Here is a 27,510-nt window from a genome sequence, read left to right on the forward strand (position 1 = left end):
GATTTCAATAATATTATTATAAGCCCTAGAAAAATTGGATACCTAGGTAGTAATGATTTTTCCGAGGAACGGTATATCGTCGTCGTCGTCGCTCTGCTCTGCATATTGTTTACGCAACGACATTTTTCGACTTCAAATGTTTATATCGCCGAGCGCACTCTTGTACGTTGTACGCATTATTTACTCCGTTGTTTTATTTTTAATAATAATAATAATAATTAATACCTAATCTCTTTTTACACATTTTTTCATCGTGTCTATTCCAGTCACATGCGTATCATACCGTCGTCTCGCGTGCTTCATTATTATTACACTATCTTAATGGGTCCACTTTAATTTGAAGCCGGACGACAACCTAGATAAAGTCGTTTATACTCCTTGTCACTGAAGCATGTATATATATAGGCCTCGTTGGCCTATCTGGACATTTCCATCTTAGTCACGAGCTTTTTTTTTACTCTTTCTTTGCTCCCGCCGCCCGTAGCACTGCGAATCGTCGTGCATACTTACATATATATACAGCCAACGCGTCACTTTGATCGCTGTATAATAAAACTTTCTTTTTATCTCGAGTGGGCTTTTTTCGAGTCCGTCTTGAGATATATTCTCATCTTCGTTTATACCCAATTTGACCACTTGAGAGTTGTTTCCTGCGGCAGTACGCTTTGTCCCGCGACGTTTTGAAATCCACTACTTGCGCAGTGTGCTTTCACGATAATATAATATTATCATTTTAGTAAATATTTACCAAACGACGACGAATAACAATATTACGATATCGAAAAGAACAAAACTTTTTTTCGCCTCCCGACATGCATGCAAATTGCAAGCCTATACCATAATCAAGTATGCCATATACCTATTAAATACATACCAATGAAATAAGAGTTGAAAATGTGACCAGATAAAATGTATGCGGTTATATCTATACAAACCACGGTATCCATGTTGGATAACAGCCATTATATTATGCTTTCTCAAGCTGTCCAACTAATACGAGGAAGAACCGTTTTATTAGAATTTCATGTTTTTTTTGTACACACCATTAAACTTTAAATTTGTGTGCAAGGAGAAATTTTGCTAAAGATTTATAGAGTATTGTGTGTACAACATTTACTCTGGACAGACGGATCTGTGTACAAGCTCGTCCGGCTTGTTTTAAAAAATTAGCTTTATAATATAATTATTAGGTACTCCATCGCATTTACTCCTGTCTATTAATGCAAAAATTATATTTTGGAAAATATTTTATTCTATTTTTGCGTCTAAGCTCTGACAGATGGAATTTTTCGATGGGTAACATATTATTTTACCACTACGGTCAATAATTTCTCTTCAAGTAAATATATGTTTTAAAATCATGTATATTTAGCCAAGACTATTGTTATGTTTTTTTATGACCAATTATTGTAAAATATATTATGTGTATTTCGTCGTATTGGTTATCGTTATTTGTTGTATACATAATATTATATTACATATTTTGTTATACATAGATCAGTGCAGTTGTTCTTGGAACCCAACGACCGTTTGATCAGCGAAAATTTCGTGTGGCAAATACGAGACGATTCGGAGTCGATAACATATGAGGAAAAGTCACCGAGACGATGTCATTACATGCATCGGATAAGTCGTACCGGAGACGGTGGCGTGACTGCAGCGTTTACTTACTGTCCGGGGAGCTCCAAAGTAAGTTTCCAATGTAAGCCCCATGTTTGAAAACTGTTCGTGACCAGAGAATAGATAATATAGAGGTGAATAGGCTATTATAGATTATCATGTGGTCATTTATTACTAACAATTATAAGTTTATATGGGGTAATTATATTTAATTAAAGTAGGTATTATATTTATTATTAATATAAGTAAAAATTATTGTCATAAATTACTCAAAGGTAGGGAATTTATTTATAGGATATTTTCTCTTTCCCGAAAAAAATGTTGTGGCCCCATGCATTGTTAATATAGCCATGGCCTTTCAATATTATATCTATTATCTATGAACCAGAATGCAACTGCAAAATTCGATAATAGTACAATGTTCGTCGATATTATATTATATTAATAAATCTTTCTCGCTCATTATCTACAGAATGGTATTGTCTTCCTGCCGGACGTCACGTACGAACTGCAATCCGTAAGTGCCAGGCTTTGTCGGTATCGGTGTGACGACGATGGTAGAAATGCGTTCATTTTGAAACGAGCGCCGACGATAAATCACACGTGGACCGATGGATTCAGTGAGTACAACGTTCATCTATGTTAAAACACATTGGTAAACATAGAAATTACAAACAAATTTAATTTTGTACAATACTAAAATTACAAGTATAGGTATTGTACACACGATACGCATAATATATATAGATATAAACGCCAATCTCAACTACAGGTAATTAATTACTTTTTAAGCCCGATCCATTGATTAAACTTAAATTTTTAGAAAACCTAATAAACATATAACTATATGTATATAACTCGCCTTCACCCGTGTACCCTGCACACCCAATGTGTACGCCTATAATGAGATAGAATAACGTGATAATTGCAATAGTAACAGTTAACATCGTTATTATAGTAATAGTATATATAAATATATAAACATAGCGGTAAACTGCAGCTGGCCTTTGTATAATTTGGGGGCTCTAGTCTCATTATTTTCTCATCATACATTTGACCTAATTTTAGGCCATTACTTGAAAACGCCTATTTTTTGACATATATAGGTTTAAATGTTTTCATTTATCCTAGGACTATGTTTACAGATAACTTAAAATAAGATATCCGTCCATCGGCTAGGGGACTCGTCACGTGTACGTGATTATAGTTTAGCAAACGTCAAATACATAATCTATTTAAAATCGGTCAGGTTTAGTTGTAGATGATGTGCAGTACAAATGTATAAGCCGTAACGATCTATTATAATAGCAGGGAAGTGGCGATAAAAGGATATCGTGTTAATATCGAACAGCTGTAGCAAAGTGGCACAAACGGGAGGACACAAACGAACAAAACGAGAATGCAGCAGTGCTTGCTGCATATAATAATATGTTTGGCAACTTTTCGAGGAAATATAAAAATCGAATCGATGTTAAGTTTTCGACTTATCTATATATTATACGCGTATAAGTACGTTGCGGAAAACTTTTTAATATTTATATAGCACATAACGCGCGTGAATTGCGTTAAAAAAAACGTATTTCACACACAGTTATTTTGAAACGTCTCTAAACGTACGCTAAACGAAATACAAATGCAATTTTAACGTCGTCGAAACTGTAGCGTATTGTCGTTTCCATATTTTTTTCTAGAATTTCAGTCCGAGAAATATTATTACGTCGGTTTGAATAATTCATAAGTGTGTAATATCGCTATATTGGATATACGCGTACGTTGAGTGCAATAATTATTTTAATAATTAAAATGTATTGTATTGTATTCTTTATGTCTGAAAGTTCCTAGTATGTGATTATACGCGTTTCTCTTCAATAAATATTTTAATTAAATTTTAGGGTGCGTGATGGTTATGTTGTCCCATTGTACACGCACGCAAATTATACAAGTTCCAAGTACAGCTTTCTTCGAATCTCGCAAACGCTATCGTAACCGACTTAAATTTCGAATTTAGATCGGAAACGTGTAACAACTGTATATAGGTGGCGAATATATTATTACCGAATGGGTGACAGACGACTGTAATAATTATAATAACTTTATTTGGTGTAACACTTTACCTTTTTCCTCCTGAAAATGGCAAAACGAACTATTGCGCATCAAACAAAATATACATTCACAATTTATTTCATTAACCGATATCTTTTTTTTTTTTTTTAATAATAAAGATATATTTAGACCGCAGTTGACGAAAGTCATTACCACAAAATTCCCAGGGGCTCGCTTTATTGAGGGCCTCCCACAAAATCATGTTATATTTTTTTTTACTTTTAGATTTCAAAAGTTATAACAAATATTCTAATATACATAATACATACAATATTTCAACGTATAATAAACGTATAATAAAATTAAAATCGCTTATTTTATTTATTTGTACATAATCGATGTGATATGTAGTAGTATTTTAGCACAAAGAAAATTTGAGGCGATAAGGAAGAAAAATGTATTAAACACATGGGTCGAAATCTTTTTATATCTTGGACATTCTAAACATAAAAATAATAATTTATAAAAATGTCAACCATTTTATGATCATTAACTTAATAGAAAAAAATAAAATACCAAATGACACTTAAATTTAATACATTTTTAAATAATACTGAAACCAATATGGATGATAAAATGAAAGAGTAGTTTAATCATGATGTATTTGAGGATATAGTAGGTGTCTACCTACCTATATAAGAAAACAATATTTTAAATGAAGTCTAATGAGAGAGAGTTGGGCAGTTATTTAATTTAATTGAAGAAAGTCACATAATAAGGTCCCGGACATAGTTAGGGAACGTATAGTATGGACTGTGATTGAGCTTCAGATTGAATGCATGATTGTATGAAAGATAATAACCCCTTGTGTATAGTATAACAACCAGAGCTTTGCACCCGTATTGTTTATTCGGATCTCGGGTGTCGGGTGCTGAACGTATTCGGGTATTTAAACACAGAAATACATCATTTAAACAATTGTTTGGGTGTTAATAACCGTTATTATTCGAGATAACATTGGTTTATACGGATGACTATAATAGTTCAGAAAAAAACCAAAAAAATATTAAAAGAGTGATCGTATACTTTACGTAAATATATACCAGCGTATATTTTGTGTCTGTGTTTTTTATTATTATTAATACATAATATATAATTCATTATCAATCAAATTGTTATACAAATTAAATAATATTCACAGGAAATTGGTAACATACACGAGGTACATACGACAATTGCATAGCTTAAACTAAAATTATAGCAGGAGGAGTTAACATTCCAAAGCCATGATCTAATAGTGTCCATGTTCGGCCGGCGTCCAAGTCGTGACGTTATAAGTTTCTTGTTCCTATGTGTTTCTGATGTACCTATACCTATATATAGTATAATATTATTATATTACGGCTGCTGTTTATACGTCATATACCTACAACAGCCGGGCGTGATAGGACTTCCGAAGACACGGCGGCGCGTTATAAAAACGAAAAATAAATAAATAAGAGAAAAGGAAAAACTTTAAGTTCTGTAATTCCCGTTCTTCTTCCGACGACGTTTAGGACTTTAATGCAATATATTCCTCTTGACAGTTTGTATTTATTTATTTTTTCTCTCGTCCGCAGACGTATTGCGAAGACCCGGCGAAAACTATGCTTTCATGTCACCAGACCTTTTTGTGAGTATAAAAATTAGTGAGGTTTTTTTTGTTGTCGTTGTCCTCGCGTTTTCTCCTTTCTCCGTCCCTCCGTTCGCGTTTTACTCCACCCTGCAGGATTTTAATTAAATGTTTTGCCACGCAGGTAGAGGACACGAAATACGACGAGGATGGAACGGCGGCGGCGGCGGTGGCGACAGCGGCTATGCCCGTATTGGAGACGGCGCTCTATTTTGACGAAGCGGCGTACAAAACGTTTTCGGAGTACTTTAAACACGATGACGAACACCTCGCCGACATGATTCTCGCTTACGTCAACGCCGTGAGTATATTATTATTTTTTATAGTATAGCATCGACGTCACATACAATGATGATAATATTATTATACAATATTAAAATATATCGGCAGACAATATTATAATTATTTCAATATTTAAAACACGATGAAGTACAATACCTGATTTTTACGTATTTTGTCAATATTTAAACTTTAAATGCTTATAAAAAAATTGTGACTAGATTTTTAATTTTTTTCATCTGCCATTGAAACAATATACTAGGAGCCTTCTATTAAATTTTGAAACTTTTTTAACGGATAAATAAAATTGTATTGCTATTTATAGAAAAAAAAGTTAAAAATATAGAAACTGAAAATGTCCGTAAACAGTTCAAAATAAGTCAAAATATTTGGAAAATGTTATGGTGTATAGAAAATGCTAATATAAATATTCAGTCAACATCACGACAATTTTGAGAACTACTGTAAAATTTTTACTTTTGATCCCCCAAAGTACCAACTAGATTCACTTTTCTATCAGAAAAGGTACTGCTGAAGAAAATCTATCTATTTTTACTGTCCTCAAAGGTGACGAGAGACACAAAAGTAAAAAAAAAACACACATCATTGTAAAATCAATAAATTCATTGCTCCGCTCAGAATCTAAAATACGAATTTGTATCTGGTATGACACTCTATACTTATGGACGATCAAGATACTAATAGATAATAGTTAATCAACATTTAATTTATTATCGACTTTTTAAATCAAATAAAAATGTATGAAAGACTATATTAATAAACATAATATATATTCTTCTTTATAGTTTTTTTTTTTTTTATTATAAAAATTACATTATAAAAACTTTCTAAAGGTAAACGAGATCATTTATTTGTCGGAGCTTTTTCTTTTATATTACTATGCCAGAGTTAATTGTATATTTTAATAATATGAATTATGAAAGTATTGTCGTGCATGGCATTATAATATATATAATATTATAAGCTCAACAGTTTTAATAAGTATTATAAATTATTATTTTATTAATAAATTACATTTCTTTTTTTTTAATATAAGTTTATTTTATTTTACATTTATTCGAATATATTTAAATTATTTTGAAATAATTCTATATGTTATTTTTTCATTAGGCTGGAATTTTTTTTAAGCTACTTGGTATTTTCGTTAACTAATGTCTTAAATGAGAAAATTATCGATATTTTAATAACGTCCATCAACTGTTTGTATTTTATATTAACGAATCGGTTCGTTAGTTTAAGCTTTTATAATCATGTTTTTTATAGGATATTTTAAAATGAAGCAAACAAATGAAGTGATAAAAATATAGAATGGTACCTATATAGTTTCTATAAGAAATTAAATAAACAGTTAGGTATTATTTTATTTTACTTGAACGACAAAAGAGAATTTTTAAATTAACCTAATTTTTTATTTTATTTTTTGTTTGAATATAATACACCCACTCGTTACTCGTAAGATACGTATAACTACTTAAAAAAATCTTGAAATAGCACTTCTATACAAATAAAATACGAGTCTAACAACGCCACTGTCTTAATAATATAATATCATAATATATTTTATTGTAGTAAATTATGCTCTTAAATTGTTTAAATTAGTAAATTAATATTTTACTCACTATCACAGTGTTGACTCCAATGAGATTAGAATATAATATTATGTATTTGCGAAAAATAATGATTTAATTTTGGAATGTCGCAAATTCAAATGTCTTTAGTAATGACTACTTTTCAAATTACGTTTGGTTTTTGGAACGGATTTATAAATTAACTTAATAGTTAATTTTCGACTTCAGGTTCAAGTACTATACCATCACCCAAGCTTGGGACAAAAAATTGAAATCGTCTTGGTCAAACTAGAAATGTTCAAAAAACAACCGGATGACTTGCCGCATTACGGTGGCGAGAGAAGTTCATTATTGGATTCGTTTTGCGCCTTTAACAAGAAATATCGAAAACAAGAACAATGGGATATTGGACTCTATATTTCGGGGTAGATATTATTTTATAATTATACAAACATTATAATACGTTAAAATACGCAAAAAAATATTGGTTTCCGGCAAACGCATATATATAAATTACGTGCCTAGCTTTAATAGATGTCACTATGTTAAGCAAGTTATACAAGTTAAATTGGAAACTATATGAGTAGTGTAAGTAGTGGTTAAACATAATTTATTAGAATACTTAAAATGCTACACGAAAATATAAAGATAAACAAATTATGAAGTTTAGATACTTATAGAAAATTGTGTACAAAAACAATGTAATTAAATTATTAGAAATGTCTCATAATATATGTGGCGCAACTAGAAAATGAATTGATTGTGTCACTGCATAATATTATGCCTATTAATAAAATTGGTGATAAATACATTTTTTAAGAATACAATTTTAGAACTCAGTGAAAGCTTACTCTTCTTAGTGACTTCTGAATCTTGCGAGATTACTCTTTTTTTCTTAAAAAAAAAGTCAACAGATATTATAAGTTTTGAATAAAACTAAAATTGAACTTTTTTAATTTGTCGGAACAACAGTATTGTTAATGAAAACAAATTTTGATTTTTGATAGAAACGAATATAAATCAAAACAATTACATACGATAAAACCTTATCGATATCTGAGTAGTCTCGCAAAAATGATTCCTTTGTAATTGTTGTTACAACTGAGACTATCACGTTGTAGTCAAGACCATAAAGAAAAGTATTAAATCTTGAATTTTGTTTTTCAGATTAGATTTTTACGCGACGGAAAACGGACATTGGAGTGGGTCCACCATGGGTAAGAATAATAGAAATAAGTAAATAACCGGGTATCTGTTGCTTTGATACGCATGACGCTAATGTCTGCTAGTGCACCTCAAACACATTGGGGTGGGTCGGTCATTGGTTTACATTTTATCTAGGTACCTGCTCCGTATACAATATTTGTTTACATTTTAATACCCAAGTATTGGTAAAAAAACGAGTACTTATACAAAATGTATTAATTACTGCAGTAAGTACGGATATAGTTAAACTTTTTTTTGTTAATAAATATAAAATATAAAAGGTGCTTAAAGTTAATCAAAATATATTTATTTAATTTAATTTTCAATTTCTTAAAAATACATTTATTTTTAAACAATGCAATACAGCTTTCACAAATTCAAATCTGGTTCTTTTCCCATCTCCGTATTTTTTAGTTTCATTATAAATATAATTTATTTTGAATTAAAGTTCATTTCCGGAGTTTTAATGTTTCAACGCTTCGGGTTTTAATATAAACTTCTGCTTATAAGATCCAATAATAAAAAAAACGTCTAAAATAGTGGTCTAATCACTGTCTACCTGTAATAAATGTAAAAATGTGGCCCAATTACCGTATACTTTTTTGAAAAAAGGATCATTGTGGCAATGTGGCCCAATTCCCGTGTGCCCACATATTGAATTTCCCAATTTAAATGTTGTGCAGCTTACGTCACTTTCCAGTTTCCTGCACAGAAGATAGTGTTATGCATACGGTTCGCAAACATACAATAAAGCCGTATTTTATGTGACAATCCCTAGTTATATCTACTCATATTGAGTGAAAGTAATTTTAAGCGTTTTAAGTATTTTTTTTTAAATCTAGAATACTAAAACCTTCCGGAATTCTCTATACGCCTATAAGTTTTCAAAATAATTTCGGTCAACACTCCCATTCATCCACAGCTACATGCCTTAAAGGTTGATCACACAGTAATTGTGCTATAGTCTACGTTTCGTACCAGGCATAATCTGCTACACAATCCCTCTTTAAAACTGTGGTTCGATCCCCTGTATCCTATCCAACAGTGGTGGCGCCTTCCATAATCTATTAATAAATTGACCACCTCTTTTGTTCATATCAGACTAAATTTTAAAAAAAAATGGATTTTTCTTTATATTTATGGACTTTCCCTATCCATTTTTCCATTCTCCCAAATTAAAGCCGTTCTGTATTGCATTCTCCATATACGTTATAAAATGTAAAACAATTATATGAGCTGTACAGTGAACATATTTCAATCTGAACGTTTCTGTACGGCAGTGGTTGAAATATAATAAAGTTTAGGTGGTATGTGTTAATATATGTTTAGTCAAAAAATTTTTAATAATTATCGGACATTACCATCTTTGAACACAATAGACACATTTATGTGGGGAAAAAATGATAAAAAAAAAGTACGAAATAGTATTTATTACCTAGTTATGAGGTTCTTTGCGGAAGCCCATACTGGCCATACAACATAATATTTTATTTTCTCATTTAAATGCCAAAATTATAAATCAGGTAAAATACCGAATGATGAAAGTTATATATTATACACTAATTAGCATAATATTTGAAAGATGAAATCGATATACCTACTCGATGTTATTATGAGCAAAATACCAAATTACTCTAAAATTATATTCCAATCGTTTACACAGACGATGATGTTATTATATTGATATTTCGCAGGTTTGGCGACCGTGGGTGGTGTTTGTTCGGAGAAGTATTCGTGCATTATCGCCGAGTTCGGTTCTACAGACGCGCTTGGAAAACCGTACCCGTCGGCGGGCTTTACATCCGTATACATACTGGCACACGAAATAGGCCACAGGTACTTTAATTATACATTTTTATTTAAATTAAAATCGTTTTTGATAAGAACGTGCCCTCATTATTATTATTATTATTATTACTATTATATTATGCGTGAACATGCGACGGGACAAAAACTCCCGAAAAGCATCGTTCACGTGTCGTTCGAAAACCTTTTGCAGTAGTACGAAGTGGATTAAATGAAAATTTAATCATTTTGTGTCGCTTACGTCGCCGTCATCGTAATAACTCTCATCGTGTTCTCATCACTCCGATCCGACAACGACAGGGAAGGAGGGAAAAAACGAACCTTTCGCGGCATGCGTAGTATACATATATTACCCGTCGTCAAAGACTGAGAGGCCCGTAAATAATTAATTACTGTTAAAAACATATTATACTCTATCGTATTAAAGGTTCGTCTTTAATGTTTTTGGGGTTCACTCGAGAGGCGGCGACGAACACACGTCGTCGACGATATAGGTACATGCTATATATACGACATACATGAATTTTTACTGCTTCGGGTTTTAAAGACGCAGCGGAGAAGTAAAAGACAATCGTGCTTGGTGCTTATAATATGTTGCTTTCATATTATTATATTATGATTTCGATATTTTTTTATAATATGATAAATTAATGGGTTTTAATGGAACGCATAATAGGCGTGGGTCGAGTTTATGAATTCGACGTGATCCCTCTGCAACGACAATTTTTTTTAGCGAGTAGCGTAACCAACATTTATATAATATTATTTTAGTCCCTTTGCTATATTATATTCGTCGATATTATTTCAAACGTTTCGTATGCGGTCTCACCGTGACCCTACTGCCTCATAAAATAACACCAGAATGTTTACGTTGCGTTCGAATGTTTATTCGATGTTCGAAACGATGGCCTTAGTTATTATTGTCGAAACCTGCCCGCTGTCCTATGCAGTAGCTACGCTTAAAGTGTACCAGACGGATCCCACCAACGCGCAGAGTCGTCCGAAATCAAGGTTTATACTATAACTATATTATAAAGTTCAGACATAAAAATTATGACGTATAGGCAGATGATTTTTTTTGGTTAGTCAGAACGGGTAATAATTAGCTCTGATGTAAATTCTTCACAAGCAATAAGTCTGCAAAAAAAAAAACAACATCAAGAAATCTCAATGTCTCTTAGTTCGCTAAACGGCGATTTTATTTATCAATTTATCATTTATGTGTTGTATTACACTATTGTAAATATCTGCAGACATATTTTTTGCCGGAAATCCGGACATTTTACGTCAACTGCACGGAGTTTACATCGACGCGAAATGACAAAGTATTACAATAATAATATAGAGCACAGTCTTTGCAGTGTTTCTGCAGTAATATAATATCATATTATATCATTTATCGATTTACTAGTCGGGTGAAATTAATCATCGGACGATATTTCGTCCGTCCCCCGAGGCACGAAATTAATAAACATTCCACGACGACGTTTCTACGGGAAATTTGTTTTTCCATTTTTGATTACACGCATTATACGTATAATATTATACTGATATTATATTATTATTATTATGTCAGCCGCCGTGACTGGCTTCGATGGATTATCGCTGATACGGGTATTGTAGAGGTCCCATCGCAAACCGATAAATGTAAAGCGTAACCGTTCCCTTTTGCAATTTTCCAATACAATTTATTTTATTAACATTCGGATTGACGGTAGAGCAAAATGAATCAAAAAATAAAGGTTTCTCTAGTTGGCATTGGACAATAAAATATCATTAAACATACATTTTTAAGACGCCTAATCCTCGATGATTCCCAATTTTTTAACGCATATTCTCCGATCATATACTGACAGTGTGTTGAACGCCGATCAGGAGGTTAGCTGTTTGTATAATCCCAACAAAAACACTCCGCCAAACTCTGTTTTTTTTTTTCGTTTATTGATTGCCATTGATGTCAGCAGTGCATTGTAATGCGGGCCAGAGAGAACGTTATCAAAAAAAAAACTTGTGAAAATGTCCGTAAAGAGCTCAAAATAAATCAAAATATTTTCAAAATTTTACCGTGTATAGAAAATGCAAATATAAACAACCTGTGAAAATTTCATATATCTACGGTCATTTGTTTTAGAGTTACACCAAAAACCAAAATCGATTTTTATTAAAAATCGATTTTGCGTAAAAATTCCCGTTTTTCCTTAATTTTTCTTTTGTTTTTCACGTCGCTTTTGAAAACTACTGGGAAATTTTTACTTTTGACCCCCCAAAGTACCAACTAGATTCACTTTCCAATCATAAAAGTTACTGTTGAAGAAAATCGAAGCAGTTTTACTGTCCTAAAAGGTGATGACAGACACAAAAAAAAATAAAAAAATAAATAAAAAAATAAAAAAAAAACACACATCATTGTAAAATCAATACATTCATCGTTCCACTCAGAATCTAAAATGATTAAAATATGCAACACTAATTTCTAGTTAAATTGGCTATAACCAGGGGTACAAAACTCCGTGAACTGGCAGAATCAGGCGATTGTGGCCTTGAACACGGTTCCAGGGGGGCGTGGCATACGTAAAATAGGGAATGGTAAACAAGCCGACCCCGCGTAACGTATCCCGCCATAGTCTTGGAACCGTTTTCATAATATTGGTAACCATGAGTCTAACATCATGTTGGTGCGTGGAACCGTTTTCATGTTTTTCGAAGGTTCAGACTTCAGATCATAGGTAACCAAGACCCCAATCAGCTGATCGAGTTTCGCTTCTATATTGTTCTATGCTATAAGCCTATAACTCTGTCAATATTATTCAAAATTATTTGAAAAATACAGCGTGCTGCACTTCTACGCACAAATTCCAATGGGATAATTGTACTTTCAAACATCATTATTATACTACAAATTTAGTATGCTTTTTCAATAAATATTTTTCGTAAATAGTGTTGTTTCTTGTAATTATGGTCCGGCAGTTTTTTCGTTTGTTTTGCTTATGTGTGCATTTTAAGGTACTCTTTTATTTTTATACTTAGCGTGACCCTACTGGATCGTTGGCTAATATTATATATACCTACCATAATATTTCACAATGCACCTATATAATATTATAATATGTTAATCTGTTTGAAACATTCAATGGACGTAGAAAACGATAATCTAGAAGCGTATAATATTATAAAGGGTTGTAAATTAATTAATCAAGTAGGATGCGGTTTTTTTTTTATTCGTGTATTTAATTTTTTTCGATCCAACAAGTATAAATACCTTCGCTATTAATGAATAACAATAAAATTTTCTCTCGTATTGTGTGTTCGAATCATTTGAATTTTCATTGATTTTATTTCCCGTTTTTATTCATACATGCATATACCTACAATCTACATTGTACATTAATTAAATTAAATTATATTACTAAATAAAAACATTTCGTGCGTTTTTATTATATAATTATGTTATTTGTAATAAAAGCATAAATATTAATTTACGTGTTTTTGTAAACTGTTTTAAAAATAAAACTTTTGTATTAACAATGAAATCAATATTTTGCCCGTTGACGTATCTATCTAATGTTTATTGGATTCGTACAATTTTACGATTTTGTCTCGTGTGGTGTTATTTTTTTTTTGTTTGTTCGTTACACTTTGATAATGAAAACTACAGCACTGATATTCATCTATCCAGCTTGATTAACTCGCTTTTTGTGGATTCGTGATTATAAGAGATTGCAAAACAGCCCTTTAACTGTATTATTTAACAGAGAAACCTCTCTTAACGCTCACCTCTAAACATTGCCCAATCGTGGACAGATTTTAGGATCCCGGAGAAGGCTGATACAAACAAAATAAAGTATACCTGAAAACACGATAATATTATAATAATATTAAATGGGGGGCAAGGTGGCTTAGCGGTCTAAGGCGTCGGTTGCGGCCCAGCCGTCGCTGGTTCGATTCCCGGCCACCTGGTGGCATTTTTCTTCGGGCAAGTCACGGTGTCCGGAGAAGAAGTGCCGCCATCCCCCTACCGGGCGTGGCAGATACCTTTACGGGTGCCCAATCAAAAATTCTGCCAAATCTAACACACACGTGTTCCCCCCCTACCGACATTAAAAACGTTCAAAAAACCAATACAGCTAATGGCCATAGTTGCCAGGCTCAAGATCAAAAAAAAAAATATTTTATGTTTATACTTTAGTAGAATTTCGATAGTCAGGAAGGATTCAGACTAATTGACTAAATAATAGTATTAAATAATACACGATATTATACTAGCTGATCCCGTGCACTTCGTTACTCGTTAAACGTACCAACTCTATATGACTCAAACTTTCTTCGATTCGTTATTTAATATTCGGTGTATGGTGTTCAAAATTTATCTTAACTTTTCAGTTGCCCGTAATAAAAATTCTGGTTCGCAGCAGTAATTGCAGTATATTATCAGGTAGGCAATCTACCTACGGTAGATCGTGGACCATGTGCTGTTTTTACGTAAGTGTATGATTTAACTCTAAAATATCAAAGTTATACCAAGTTTTTCGTATTCCACCTATGGTGGATAATTATATAATCAATTAATACAAAATTCTAACCTAACCTAACGGTACTAATATCAGATGAATTAAAATAAACCAAATTTAACCATTTTTAAATTAGTCCGTCTTCTTCCCAGAAGTCCAATCTACACACAAATATTCATTTTTTTTTATATATATTGACAAAAAATAATAATACAAATCAACAAACATGCCCGATTAACCAATAGCAACCAATAAAATATATTACACTGTTGTGTCACTGTTGTATTTTTTACATCCAGATTTTCTTCTTTTCTGGTGAATTCTCCTAAAATGTTCTTTTGTAGAAACCTTCTCCTGGCAATTACGAACATCTTTAAAAGAATTTGAGCCGCCGTTGGACCAGCCGTTCTCGGTTGATGAGGTTATGACATTTTTCACGCTCCATTTTTATATATATAGATTATAACATGATAAGATGTATTAATTATTAATTATTAATTATTCCATGTTTATTCTAAGTATATAAATTATTTTTATACATACTTAAAATATTTTTACTGTCAATAAATCAAAAACTTCACATCAATTTTAAAATTAAAACCCTAGAGATCGCCGAAATCTAAGAGTTGAAATTTCGTGTGGCATAAAAACATAATGTCATTATATAATTTATTGTACCTCCCTTGTGACTGATATTCTGCAAGAATCTTACTGTATTGTATGTTACCTATAATTCAATTACCTTACTTAATGGAAGTAGGAACATTTGATTCTTAATCTTAAAACCATTTTTCACTACAGTTTAGGTATGCATCACGATGGCAATACAAACAATTGTCCGAAAGAAGGGTTCATAATGTCACCATCGAGAGGGATTACCGGAGAATTGTTATGGTCAGAATGCAGTGCTAGTGTTGCAACAAATCTGAAGTAAGTCAATTAATCTTTGATTTTGATTTACTCAAATTTACAATATACCACAGAACCTATAATTATTTTTTATCATTGAATGATGATCATGTTTTTATTTTAATTAGATAAGTAGGTATCTACATATTTAAATTAAATAAATGCAAATAAACATTTTATTTTGATTTCGTTTGTCATCAATTCCAATTATCTAACTTACACTCAGGGGCCGTTCACAATTTCTTTAGACTAAGTACATTATTAACGATATCACAAAAAAAAATTAACAAGGTATTTTATTTATTAAAACATATTATTGATGTTCATCGTTAAGAAAACTGAAATATTTATATGTTTATTCAAAATGTAGCCTTTAAATAGTTGTATTAACAATTATTTACTTTAATAATGAATTAAATCTTTTCGAGTCATAGATAAGCCATCAACTATAAATAAAACCTTTTTGGTACCTATCAAACAATTAATAAGTCATAAGGAATTGGAATGATAGATAGCAGCTGCCCGTTTAGTACTTACAAAATAAGTTAATCAATATTTTATTTATTTCGTATATTATATTGAAATGTAGATATAACAATGAATTTTTTTTTTTTTTTAACTCAGATAGCATGCACACTAACTCTTTTAGATTCTGAGCGAAATGAGGAAGCTAGTTGTTATACAATGGTGTTTATTTATTTATTTTTTTTTTATCCTGTATACAAAATTTCTACCAGAAGTAGTGCTTCGATTTCAACATATATTATCTTATCTTTTAGACAGTTGGATCAAGATGGTAGATACTTTAAAGTAGATAGGTCATTTTTCGATTTTCTCAATCGTTATGTAATGCCACGGGAAAAACCACCGACAAATTACGAAAAACCGCTAAAAATAGGATTTTAATTTCTAATGCTTTGTTTATCACCAAAGAAACGAATAAAAAAATGTAATATTATAATATTAATTCAACTTACAGGATATAATAAATAATAACAATACAAAATATCCAGACTGACAAACCGTCTCCACTCAGAATCGTTTTTCTTATACGATGATATTGTATCATTTAATTCAAGTTTAATACAATCCATTATATTACATTGGCCCACTTTTAACCTACTGTACAGCAGAACGACCAGCTTTTTTTATATTTTTCTAATTTACCGAAAATTATGTAATATTATCCACGCTTCAATCAAACCATAATATATTGTTATCCATATTTGTGTAGGTCTCTAAATATTATTATACAGTTTTATTTCACAATTCTTCTTTATAATATTATCGTATTCAATTCACTATAATTTCAACAAAAATGCAATAGTTCCAATCGCAGTGGATGTGTATATTGTGAATACTTACGAATAAAGGGAGAAAAAACTGTAACTTGAACAATCTTATACTTGTTTATGAAAATGTTCGAAAACCCGGTTTCGAGTACAGTTTTAGTATTTTAATAATTTGGTACAAGACAAAATGCGACCTACTTAATTAATATTATTATACCACGGCATAATAATATTCTAGCTGTGGTTGATTTTAATTTCGTTCGCTCGAAACGAATAATAATTGTTCGCGATTTTCCGAACGACTTCGCGTTTATCTGAGACATATTAAAATACACAAAATGTATATACAACTACGCTGTGCATCAGACTTGCCTGGATGAACTATATACATTATTATTATTATTATTATTATTATTATTATTATTCTGCACCGGGCCACCGTATAATATAATTTTCCGTTGACATTTTTTTTTTTTGCTCCAGCAATCTCGAATGTCTCTTCAAGCAGTCCAGTAGTCGGCATTCGGCAACGGTCCAAAAGTTGGATCACAACAAATTCGCCGACAAGCCTGGCCAAGCGTGGGACGCAAAAAAACAATGTGAACTACTGTTATTGGACAACGACGCCCGGGTAATGAGCACCGAAACGAATTTGGACTCGTCGCGACAGCAGCCAGAAGTAAGTTTGTCGTTACGACAACGGCCATAATGCATTAACACCTCGTTTAACAAACACGCCGAGTATAATATTATTATGTTTATAGTCTCCGACTCGTTCCCGCGTGACGTGATGCCGGCTCACTGTAGTAGAAACGAAAATAGTGATACCTGCGTCGTTAGGAAAAATAAGATTTTCCATGCACCTATTGTTTCCGATATCTTAACGACAATACCTACCTACCTTACGATCTGCAGCAAAAGACGTAGAAATCGTTTAGGTTTCCAATTGATTTTCAATTTGTACTAAATATCTTAATAGGTATCAAACGAGTTGTTTTACATAATATATTATGAAATAGTTCGGCACATCACATTAGGTAGTTAATAAAAGCGCACATGGGTGATAAGCACCCAGGTTTAAAATTAGCAATAGCTCAATCAATGAAAATATAGTATTATTGGTACATTATATTATTGTTTTAAAGAGGTTATATTATATTGGTAATATGATGGCCATTTTCCGCGTAACGCGTCGAATTCGGAATACTTAATACATTTATGATTTATATAACATATTATTGTTACCTATAAAATCTTCTTGCGAATTTGTTTGTATTAAAACGCTGATAACTCGTTTCGTTTGCATGATATAATAAAATATGTATAGTGTTTACTGTTTACCTATGATAATGCCATCGCAACATAAAAGATAATACGTATGCATTTTTACCCTATCCAGGCGTTTTTTCAAGCCGTGAACGGTTAAAGGGTTTGTTTACATTTGTTTTTCCTATATCCAGACTAAGCGAGAAAGTGCGCATCATCCGGTTTTATATTAAACAAGGTTATATTGTAATCCACTGCGATACTACCCGAATTAAGATATGAGCAGGACTGGTTAAGGGTTTTCACCACGTATTTTTTAATACACACAGTTACTTTTATAATTGGCAGTTAAAAATAAGAATTGTCAAACACGTCATCGCCAGTCTACATCATCAGCGGTACACATTTCGTGACCCACGCTAAAATTAAACTGTATATTCTAAAGTATTACAAAATAAAAACTCATAGTTTTCCAGTTCTATTATCTTTTACGAGATAGTGTGAGGGTCCGACGGTCAACGTCAAAATAACATCTGATATAAAAGTAATTGAAATGATCGTGAAGATGGCTCATCCAATTTATCTCAAACCAATCTAACCCATATCATTCATATTACCAAATAATTAGCAAGAATTAGCAAAAATTGGTTTTAAAATTTACAAGTCATTATTTTCGAGTACGGGACAAAAATAAAGAAAGATGGCCCAACTTCAGGCTACTCTAAGAATCTACGAAATTTTTGGGACTCATAGAAATGCATGTACCTACATTAAGTTTGTCTAAATAATATAAAGGCAAAATCAAAAAATTATTAAATAGCTCAACTAATTCATCCTAAACCAAAAATTAATTTCCCGTCTGCGGGTCACACAGAGACGGAGTTAGTTCGAGTGCCCATGTTGCTTTACACTTTCATCGCATATATACTCTATTATTCGTTTGATCCCCAACCCCAAGCCGGAAAATGACGAATCGAATGTTATGTTATATTTTAGTCACCATATAAAATATTACGTTATATTCTTCTCACTGAAAGAAGGTATAGTGCATTGATAATACGGGTTTTGTCGCATGTTTATCTCTGTTACAGCTACATTTTGTATTTCCATTCCGCCATATTACGCGGACAAACTGTTGGTAGAGCAGAACAGTAATTGACGTAAAGTTTGTAAATTGTAGAGTACCTTTTCGTTGAAACCGTTTCCGTTCCATGGTGCGGTGCGGATGTTGCACTTTCCAGGCATATACCTATATAATATCCGTGGCCTACCGCGTTTTTCCGTATAACCTACACTGGAGGTCGTTCTGTAAAAAGCTCGACTGTATTGTTGAACGACGTCTGTAACTTTTCGTTTACGGGCGATTTTTTTTTCGTCATTATTACTCTATACTCTATAGTATTACTTTGATTGTGTTTCCCTGCGCCATTATTATGTTGTTCTGCGATTTACCCTCACAAATTCAGTCGAATAGTATACTTTCCTCTTACCTATATTCACGAACGCGTTTGTAGGTACTTTTTTTATGTTTGTCGACGTTGTTTAACGTAGGTATTAACCGTTTAAACGCGATGTTTCAACTTTATGAAATTTAATTTAGGTTTTCTACTCCGTCTCGGTTATTTTTTTTTTAATTTTAATTTTCTTAAACACAATGTCTTTTTAAAACGTCAATATAAAAACATTAAACATTGCAGATATATATACAATAGTACGTACCCATATTATGTACAAGCATTTAAAGTTTTAGAAACGAAGAGTAAATAAGTACAAACATTACACTGGCTGTATACCTGGTAGGAATGTCCCGAGCATTGTTGATACACTATGTTATAATACTCACCCTGCGGCTCATCTAAACTTTAAACTTTGATAAAAATTAGACTTCATTATTGACAATCCAATAGATGACAATAAAAACAATATTGCATTTCGGGTTTGCTATGAAAAATTATTTTCTGAATAAAAAAATAGTCGTTCCCTTTAAAATAAAAAATAAAAACCACAAAGAAAATCTTACGACAAATGTTTACACAAACCAATGAAAAAATATCTGTTAAAACAATAGTGGACAGATCAAGTCACTCTATGAATATATAACGAATTATATAATAATATTATACCTACTAATTCTTTCAAAACGTTTGTTTACCCACAGCGTTGTCGAATAATACTTTTGTCTTATCAAATCGAATACATTTTGTCTGGAAAAACATGAACACCGCTATTCGTATCGTTATAATACGCTATATAATTCACGAATTAATGGATCTACGATTAATCATCGGGGAGTTTAATTTATTACAGATATACATAACTTACTCGACACTCGTATATGTTATATGTAATTCTAATAAAAATATTTAGATGCACAGCGATAGGTGTATGCGTGAAACGCATATTCATCTCAATAATTGACAGTAATATTATGAACACGCTGTGGTTAATTTTATGTTTTTCCGTAGGATATATGTGAAAATTTACAATGCGAAACGCCAAACCGACCTGGATATTATTTTGCCGGGCCAGCGTTGGAAGGGACCACGTGCGGACCCAGCTCGGTAACTATATGCATTATTATATTTATATTTATATATTATTACACATATTTATATGCACGGCGCGTGGTAATATGTCATTTTAAAAGTTTCTCTCTATCTGGCTATGGCTCTCTCTCTCTCTCTCTCTCTCTCTCTCTCTCTCTTTCTCACTTTGTTTTCCAGACGCCATTAAATAGTGTTGGTAATTATAGGTCGAACACCCGCCGCTTTACAAGTTAAAACAAAAAAGGCCGCGACGCTTGAAAACACATCCGATACGGTTATTACTTACAGCCAGTGATGTATTTTTTAAGCATCCCTTGAATTTTATTTTTGTTATATTTGTAATAAAACAATTTTCAGATTAGCATTATAATACATAATATTGAAAAAAAAAACGTTTATTGCTGTTGAAGATAATAACAAAAAATATGAGTAAGCAGATACTTTCGTAAAAGATTATTAGTTTTAATTTTTTTTTTTCTTATCAAAGGGACCCCAATCGGTTTTGTCAAAAGTCAAAACTAATATAGATTTGACCAAACGAAACATAAATTTCGTTTATTTTAATATTTCCAAATATATTTAATATCTATATCATAAAGTAAATCACAAGGGGGCTGCAGGAATATGTAGTCGATAAAAAAAAGTGGTTCTTAGACCAAGAAACCAGACAAAACTGAGGGAATTTGGTGGACTATCAAATTCCGGGTATGGACTCGCGATTACTAACAAATTAAGATAAGACTTTTGATACTATTTTGGATTGTTTTTAGTAAGGTGGATGGGATAACTGTAGGTGGCCCACCCTCGAATAGGGGTATGGAAGGAATGACTAGCAAATTTCGAGAATGGACTCCCAAATTCTAGAAAATTACTCACAAAATGTTGGCATAGATTTTGAACGGATTGTTCGAAGTCGGTGGGCCAACTTCATGGACGTGCATAATTCATGAAATATTAAATTGTACGTAATATATTAACTTTTTTATTACATTATATTGTCAGCTATAGAAAAAATATTAATATTAAAATTTACATTTTTTTAGAAAGCTTGTAATAGTTTTCTACTAGGTACTAATGTTTATTTATTTGTTTTGACATAAAATCTAACAGAGTGTTGGGTTTTGCTTATTTTGATGGATTATTTTGTTGGGCTTTTTGTTGTATATTTCCTTATTTGAGTTAACACAGTTGGTAGCCAATGACAAAAAATAGCCAGTTTTTGTAGTTTCGGAAAAAATAATATGCTAAGCAAATGCAAAAATATCTATTTTTTTTAATTTAAGATAAAAACATTATGTTTTGAGGGGAGAACTTATATTTTATTATTTGGGGTTTGAGAGCGACATCACACATTTTGAGATCATCGTTTTTGTTTATTTGAATACTCATAATTAAGTTAATTAAAGTCCCTAGCCCCGGACTATACTAATTATAACCAATAGTATTTTTTTCTAGAATATACTATTTAAAATACGTAATAGTATGTTATATAATGAAAAGCAAAAATAAGATGAGTCAGCCAGACAGGTACGATTGAGAATAACTTAATTTTTATTTATATAGGTAAACTGATTTAGTAATATAGTTATAAGTAATATATAACACGCCGTTGCTACTGTACAATATTTTTTGAAAATGACGATGTGTACCTTTATGTTATACTGCGTGTAGTGTGGCCAGAGAAGGAAATTTAGGTTGTACATACAATGATATATATAGTTTGGCTTAATTCGATCAACCGATTTGACGCGAACACTTTTTTTTTTAATCCACTCTAAATTGAAAAAGCTTTTTACGGGTTACCCGGGATTGAACCTATTGTTGTCGATTTTTTTTCAAACGCAGTGGTGCGAGGCGGGAAAATGCGTTAAAGGCAAACCGAAAAAACCGAAAAAGATCATAAAAGGTGGATGGAGTCAGTGGAAGGTGCACGAGTGTACGTCGGGGTGTATACATAAGTCAAAAGGTATGTGGGTTTTTTTTTGTTTATTTATTTTTCCACACTTTTATTCATCGCCACGTAACAACAATGCATCGCCCGATGACGTAACACGTTTGTTATAGGTTTCAGGTCCAGGACGAGAACGTGCAACAATCCGAAACCGATAAACACGGACGAGGGATGCGAGGGGCCCAGACATGAAGCCGTTCTCTGCAAAGACGACAAGGTGTATTACAATATTATTATGAACCTAAATTAATATTATAGTCTATACAAGCGATTATCAACCTGGGATTACTAGCCGAATATATAATTATTTATGAGAGTCGGCTAAACACATGATTTAAACCACTTAGTTTTATACTTACGCACGATTTAGGTGTGTATATACATATAAAGAAATCGTTTGTATTGGTCATGATAAAATGTATTACCTAATGTTGGTGTCATCCCTTTAAACAAATTGAGAATCATTGGTCCAAACCGTTTTTTGATTAATTTCAAACGGCGACGTATCATAATGAATTTACTAGTATTATTTATAAACAATTCGTTTTGCATGTCTCTTAGACGTGCCAGAAGTCCAAAAAGATGACTGCAGCGGAATACGCGACGGCCAAGTGCAAGGAATTGGCCTCTATACTGCCGGCGTTGGACAAGGAGTACTCGGGTCTGCAGGCGCCTCACGAAGACGGTTAGTGCAATCTACGTTAATTATGGATACCAAATTTAGGTATATTATGTATTTGCGAAATGCGTGCATGTTAATTTAAATTAAAACGGTTTCTATGAACAATGCAGCCGAACAAAATGATAGTTAAATGATAGTTCCACTCTAATATAACGGATAATAATAATTAATAAAAAAAAAAGTTTATTATTTCAATGTCATTCAAAATAATTTACGACGATACACAGTAGTAATCGCATAGATATTATAGTTACAGTGGTTCCTAGACTTGAGGTACTAGTCCTTGCAGATTATTCTGCTTAAAACCTATTCTATATATAAATTATAATATTTTATGTGCCTGTCCTTTTTTAGGGTTCCGTACGGTTAAACGGGACACTATTAATAAGGCTCCGCTGTCCGTCCGTCCGTCTGTCACCAGGCTGTATCTCATGAACCATGAAAGTTAGAAAGTTGAAATTTTCATAGATTATGTATTTCTGTTGCCGCTATAACAACAAATAATAAAAATTCTAGAATATATAATATAAGCAGTGTTACCAACATGTTTATGGCTGATGATGGTACGGAACCCCTCGTGCGCGAGTCCGACTCGCACTTGGCCGGTTTTTTACTCGATATTAAGTTAATTTCCTATATCCAATATTATTGATTGATCGGTATTTGGAGAAATAATCAATTTGTCGATAGAATGAGAGTTGATTATTTATTATTTATTTATTTATTATATTGATTCAATCGAAACAAGTGTATGATTATTTCTTTAAACTGTACGATTATTGTTTTGTACAATACCTATTATGAAAATGGGATTCTCTCTGTTTTATATTATTATGTTGTAGAAACACACGTATTGCCGTGTATACGTTTAATAACTTTGATCGATGCATGCATTGTACATTTGTACACAATAATTACCTATAAGTAGTCACTTTAATAGGCATTATTTAAATATTTCAAAAAAAGCGTCATCCATTCTTGGATTTATTACTAGGACATGTAAGGATTATTCAAATCCAATAACGTTAAAAACACTATATTTTTCTTTAGTACGCTCAACTCTAGAATATAATTCTATAATCTGGTCGCCTTCTGCAAATATTCATACTCAATGCCTCGAATCAATCCAAAACCGTTTCCTTCGTTTTTTATCGTACAAATGTAATATTCCACGACTTCCGCATTCTCCATATAATCCTTTATTAAGTACTTTAAATATGAGTAGCCTTGCCGTACGAAGGAACATACTTGATTTGAAATTTTTATTTAAATTGGTAAATGGCTACATAGATTGTCCAGAACTGCTTAGTTTTATAAATTTTTATGTTCCTCAACGACAAATTAGGAATACTTACACCTTTCACAATCACTTGCACAGAACAAACTATATAATGAATTCACCTTTAAATAGAACCACTAGATTAGCTAATGAAACCCAAATTGATTTTTTTAATATTCACTCTATTGAGTCTTTTTGTTATTATATTAATAGATATTATCTGTAGTCACATTAATGTTTCTATCACTCAAATTATTGTATTATTATATTATTTTTTGTTTTCTCGATTTATACTGTAACTCATTATAACTATATTTAATCTCACCTGTTATTATACACATATTAAACAATGTATTGGGCTTCAGCCCGTTTAAAATTAAATAAATAAATAAATAAATAAATAAATAAATAAATAAAAAAATACGTTTTATGTACCCAGTATTGTCTTTTGTGCGCATAACTTTATTATAAGCTTTAATCTAACTCGTATAGCTTTTTTCAAAGTTCGTAACATTATAAGTACGTTACGACAGGTAGTGCAGTCACGTCTTTTAAAACGCATTTTAAAAGTGTTCGCGTGTTTGCTAATATACGAACAAATACACGATTGTTGTGTTCGATCGGGTGTGTATAATTTGTAACGCGCGCTTAACTGGCTCCGTTTAAAATTATTGCCGTGTAAAACATTATAATATTTTAGTGTTTTCGTTATGATCCTATAACGATGTTACGATGATAATATTAACAACCGTTGTCGTCGTCGCGTGTGTAGTGCGTTGTTTCGACACAACATTATAATAATAATACCATCGAAGCAATCACACCGTATTACCGCAATTATTATCATCATATATTATACCAGGGCTAATCATCAATGACCAGTTGAACTGATAAAGTCAAGTTAAAAAGTAACATAATGAGTTAATTTTGTTTTAAAAGTAACTAACTGTTCTTACTCAACGAGTTAAATTTGTTTCCATGATATGCTAATACTTATCACTAAACAGTTAATTTATTTATTTATTTGAAATACACGCCCGACGGCATTTAGTACAGAATTATTAAATATTTACAAGTTTGATAAAAAAATATGCATACAATAAGTGTCCAACATTAAATACAACAATATTAAGTAAATAGATTTGCACTCAGGTTGAATTAGTTAGTATACAATATATTTAAATAAAAAAAATGGTTATAAAGAAAGCATATTAATTTGGATCGCTTTTTGAGAGGAATGAAAGATATCCAGTTGGTTTTGTAAGTTGTTATAAGAGACTAATTAATTTTATAGTGTCGTGAAGTTGAATTGTTTTCCTAACATACACATAGATACCTTTGTTTTGTATATATTACTTTTTTTATATAAAGAAATTAATAATGATTGGAAATATTATTATTATTATTATTAAAGGCTGTAACTGCATATGTTTTCAGCTTCCATTAACTTAATATTTAAAGAAAGAGATATAATGTACATTAAAACTCAATACAAATATTGACACGTTATTTACAGTTTATGGCTTAGGTTTGTATTTTGAAAAAAATTCACTGATTGCGACGCTGTTTTATTCATTGAAGGGAGCATTAACTAGTTAAAAAGTTAAAGTTAAGTTCAAAAGTTAATTTTTTTTTAACTTTTTAACTTAACTAGTTTTTTTATTTTCTAATCAACTTATGAACTTATCTATTTTAATTTACAGTTGAAATAACTTAGCTTTTATCAGTTGATTTTAAAAAAATCCATTAAGTTAAAAACATTTTGAAATTTTTCGTTTATACGTAAATATTACTATGTCAGTATAAAATAAAAATAATCCAATACAAAAACACAAACATTTCTGTTCTTTTTCAGTTTTCTTGATGATATAATTTTGTGTATATATTTATATATTTGATTTTATTTTATTCATATAATTTATTAAGTTGTAAATTATATATTATGCGAGTTGCAATTATAAATGTTTTTAAAAAATTAATCATTTTAAATTACAAATTGCTATTTAATTATTCAATTGCTATATGATATAAAATAATATATTTGTTAAATTATTAATTTGAGATGAGTATAGTTTAAATTAGTAAATAATAGTAAAGGAAAAGTAAAAGGGTATACTGCAGTGTACATTATGATAAAAGTTCAATAAAATTGTATTTTATATATTTATAAATCAGAAACTAAAAATACACATTCACTCTTTATGTCATTTACACACTAATTAAAAAAAATAGATTAACTTTTTTTTAAACTGAGTTAATTTAATATTTTTTTCTATATTAACTTATCAAGTTAATACATTTATAATTTGTTAACTCTTAACTCTTAACTCATCGATCTTGTATCCTCTTAACTTAACTTAACTTGAGTTTATTATTTTCATTAACTTGCCCACCTTTGGAGAGGGTTATTGAGTTATCTTGCAGGCTTCGATGTGTTTGGAGAAGTTGACGACTTATGCATATCTCATCAGGAAGGAATCGAGATACTTGTAATGTAACTCTATCAATATAATAATATATTGTTAGAGTTACATTACAAGTATCTCCATTCCTTCCTGATGAGATATTCATGTGTTAGATGAGAGTGGCCAATTTTAGCTCGCGTAATGGCTACTTCTTCTGTTATTTTTGTTTCTGGAGAAAATTTTAATTTTTTTTTAAACAATTTTACATTTCTTAATTTCTCGGAGAAAGGTAGATTTTTCCAAAATGTTTGCCATTCTTATTTTGTTATAAATTATGTCAAAGTTTCGAATGAGGATGATTATTCATTTTTATGGATAATGGAGATGAAGTGGTTTCGTAGGCTATCAGATTTGATTTTTCATTTTCAGGTATCCCGATATGTGAGTTGATCCACAA

The 27,510-nt window shown here is 31.3% G+C and overlaps 1 protein-coding gene across 1 annotated transcript in view; it reads left to right on the forward strand.

Annotated features, from left to right (window-relative positions):
• The window catches only part of LOC100159216 (A disintegrin and metalloproteinase with thrombospondin motifs adt-1-like), a 54,408-nt gene that overhangs the window by 11,766 nt on the left and 15,132 nt on the right, over positions 1–27,510 (forward strand). Inside the window, exons 3-15 of the mRNA XM_008183177.3 lie at positions 1,497–1,689; positions 2,093–2,240; positions 5,283–5,335; positions 5,460–5,636; positions 7,432–7,628; positions 8,371–8,420; positions 10,104–10,245; positions 15,525–15,653; positions 17,408–17,603; positions 20,656–20,751; positions 22,582–22,702; positions 22,801–22,904; positions 23,249–23,372. Coding sequence (XP_008181399.1) covers positions 1,497–1,689; positions 2,093–2,240; positions 5,283–5,335; positions 5,460–5,636; positions 7,432–7,628; positions 8,371–8,420; positions 10,104–10,245; positions 15,525–15,653; positions 17,408–17,603; positions 20,656–20,751; positions 22,582–22,702; positions 22,801–22,904; positions 23,249–23,372 — 1,730 coding nt within the window. The remainder of the gene's footprint in view (positions 1–1,496; positions 1,690–2,092; positions 2,241–5,282; positions 5,336–5,459; positions 5,637–7,431; positions 7,629–8,370; positions 8,421–10,103; positions 10,246–15,524; positions 15,654–17,407; positions 17,604–20,655; positions 20,752–22,581; positions 22,703–22,800; positions 22,905–23,248; positions 23,373–27,510) is intronic.

This window comes from Acyrthosiphon pisum, chromosome A1, assembly GCF_005508785.2.
Source record: "Acyrthosiphon pisum isolate AL4f chromosome A1, pea_aphid_22Mar2018_4r6ur, whole genome shotgun sequence".
NCBI lineage: Eukaryota > Metazoa > Arthropoda > Insecta > Hemiptera > Aphididae > Acyrthosiphon > Acyrthosiphon pisum.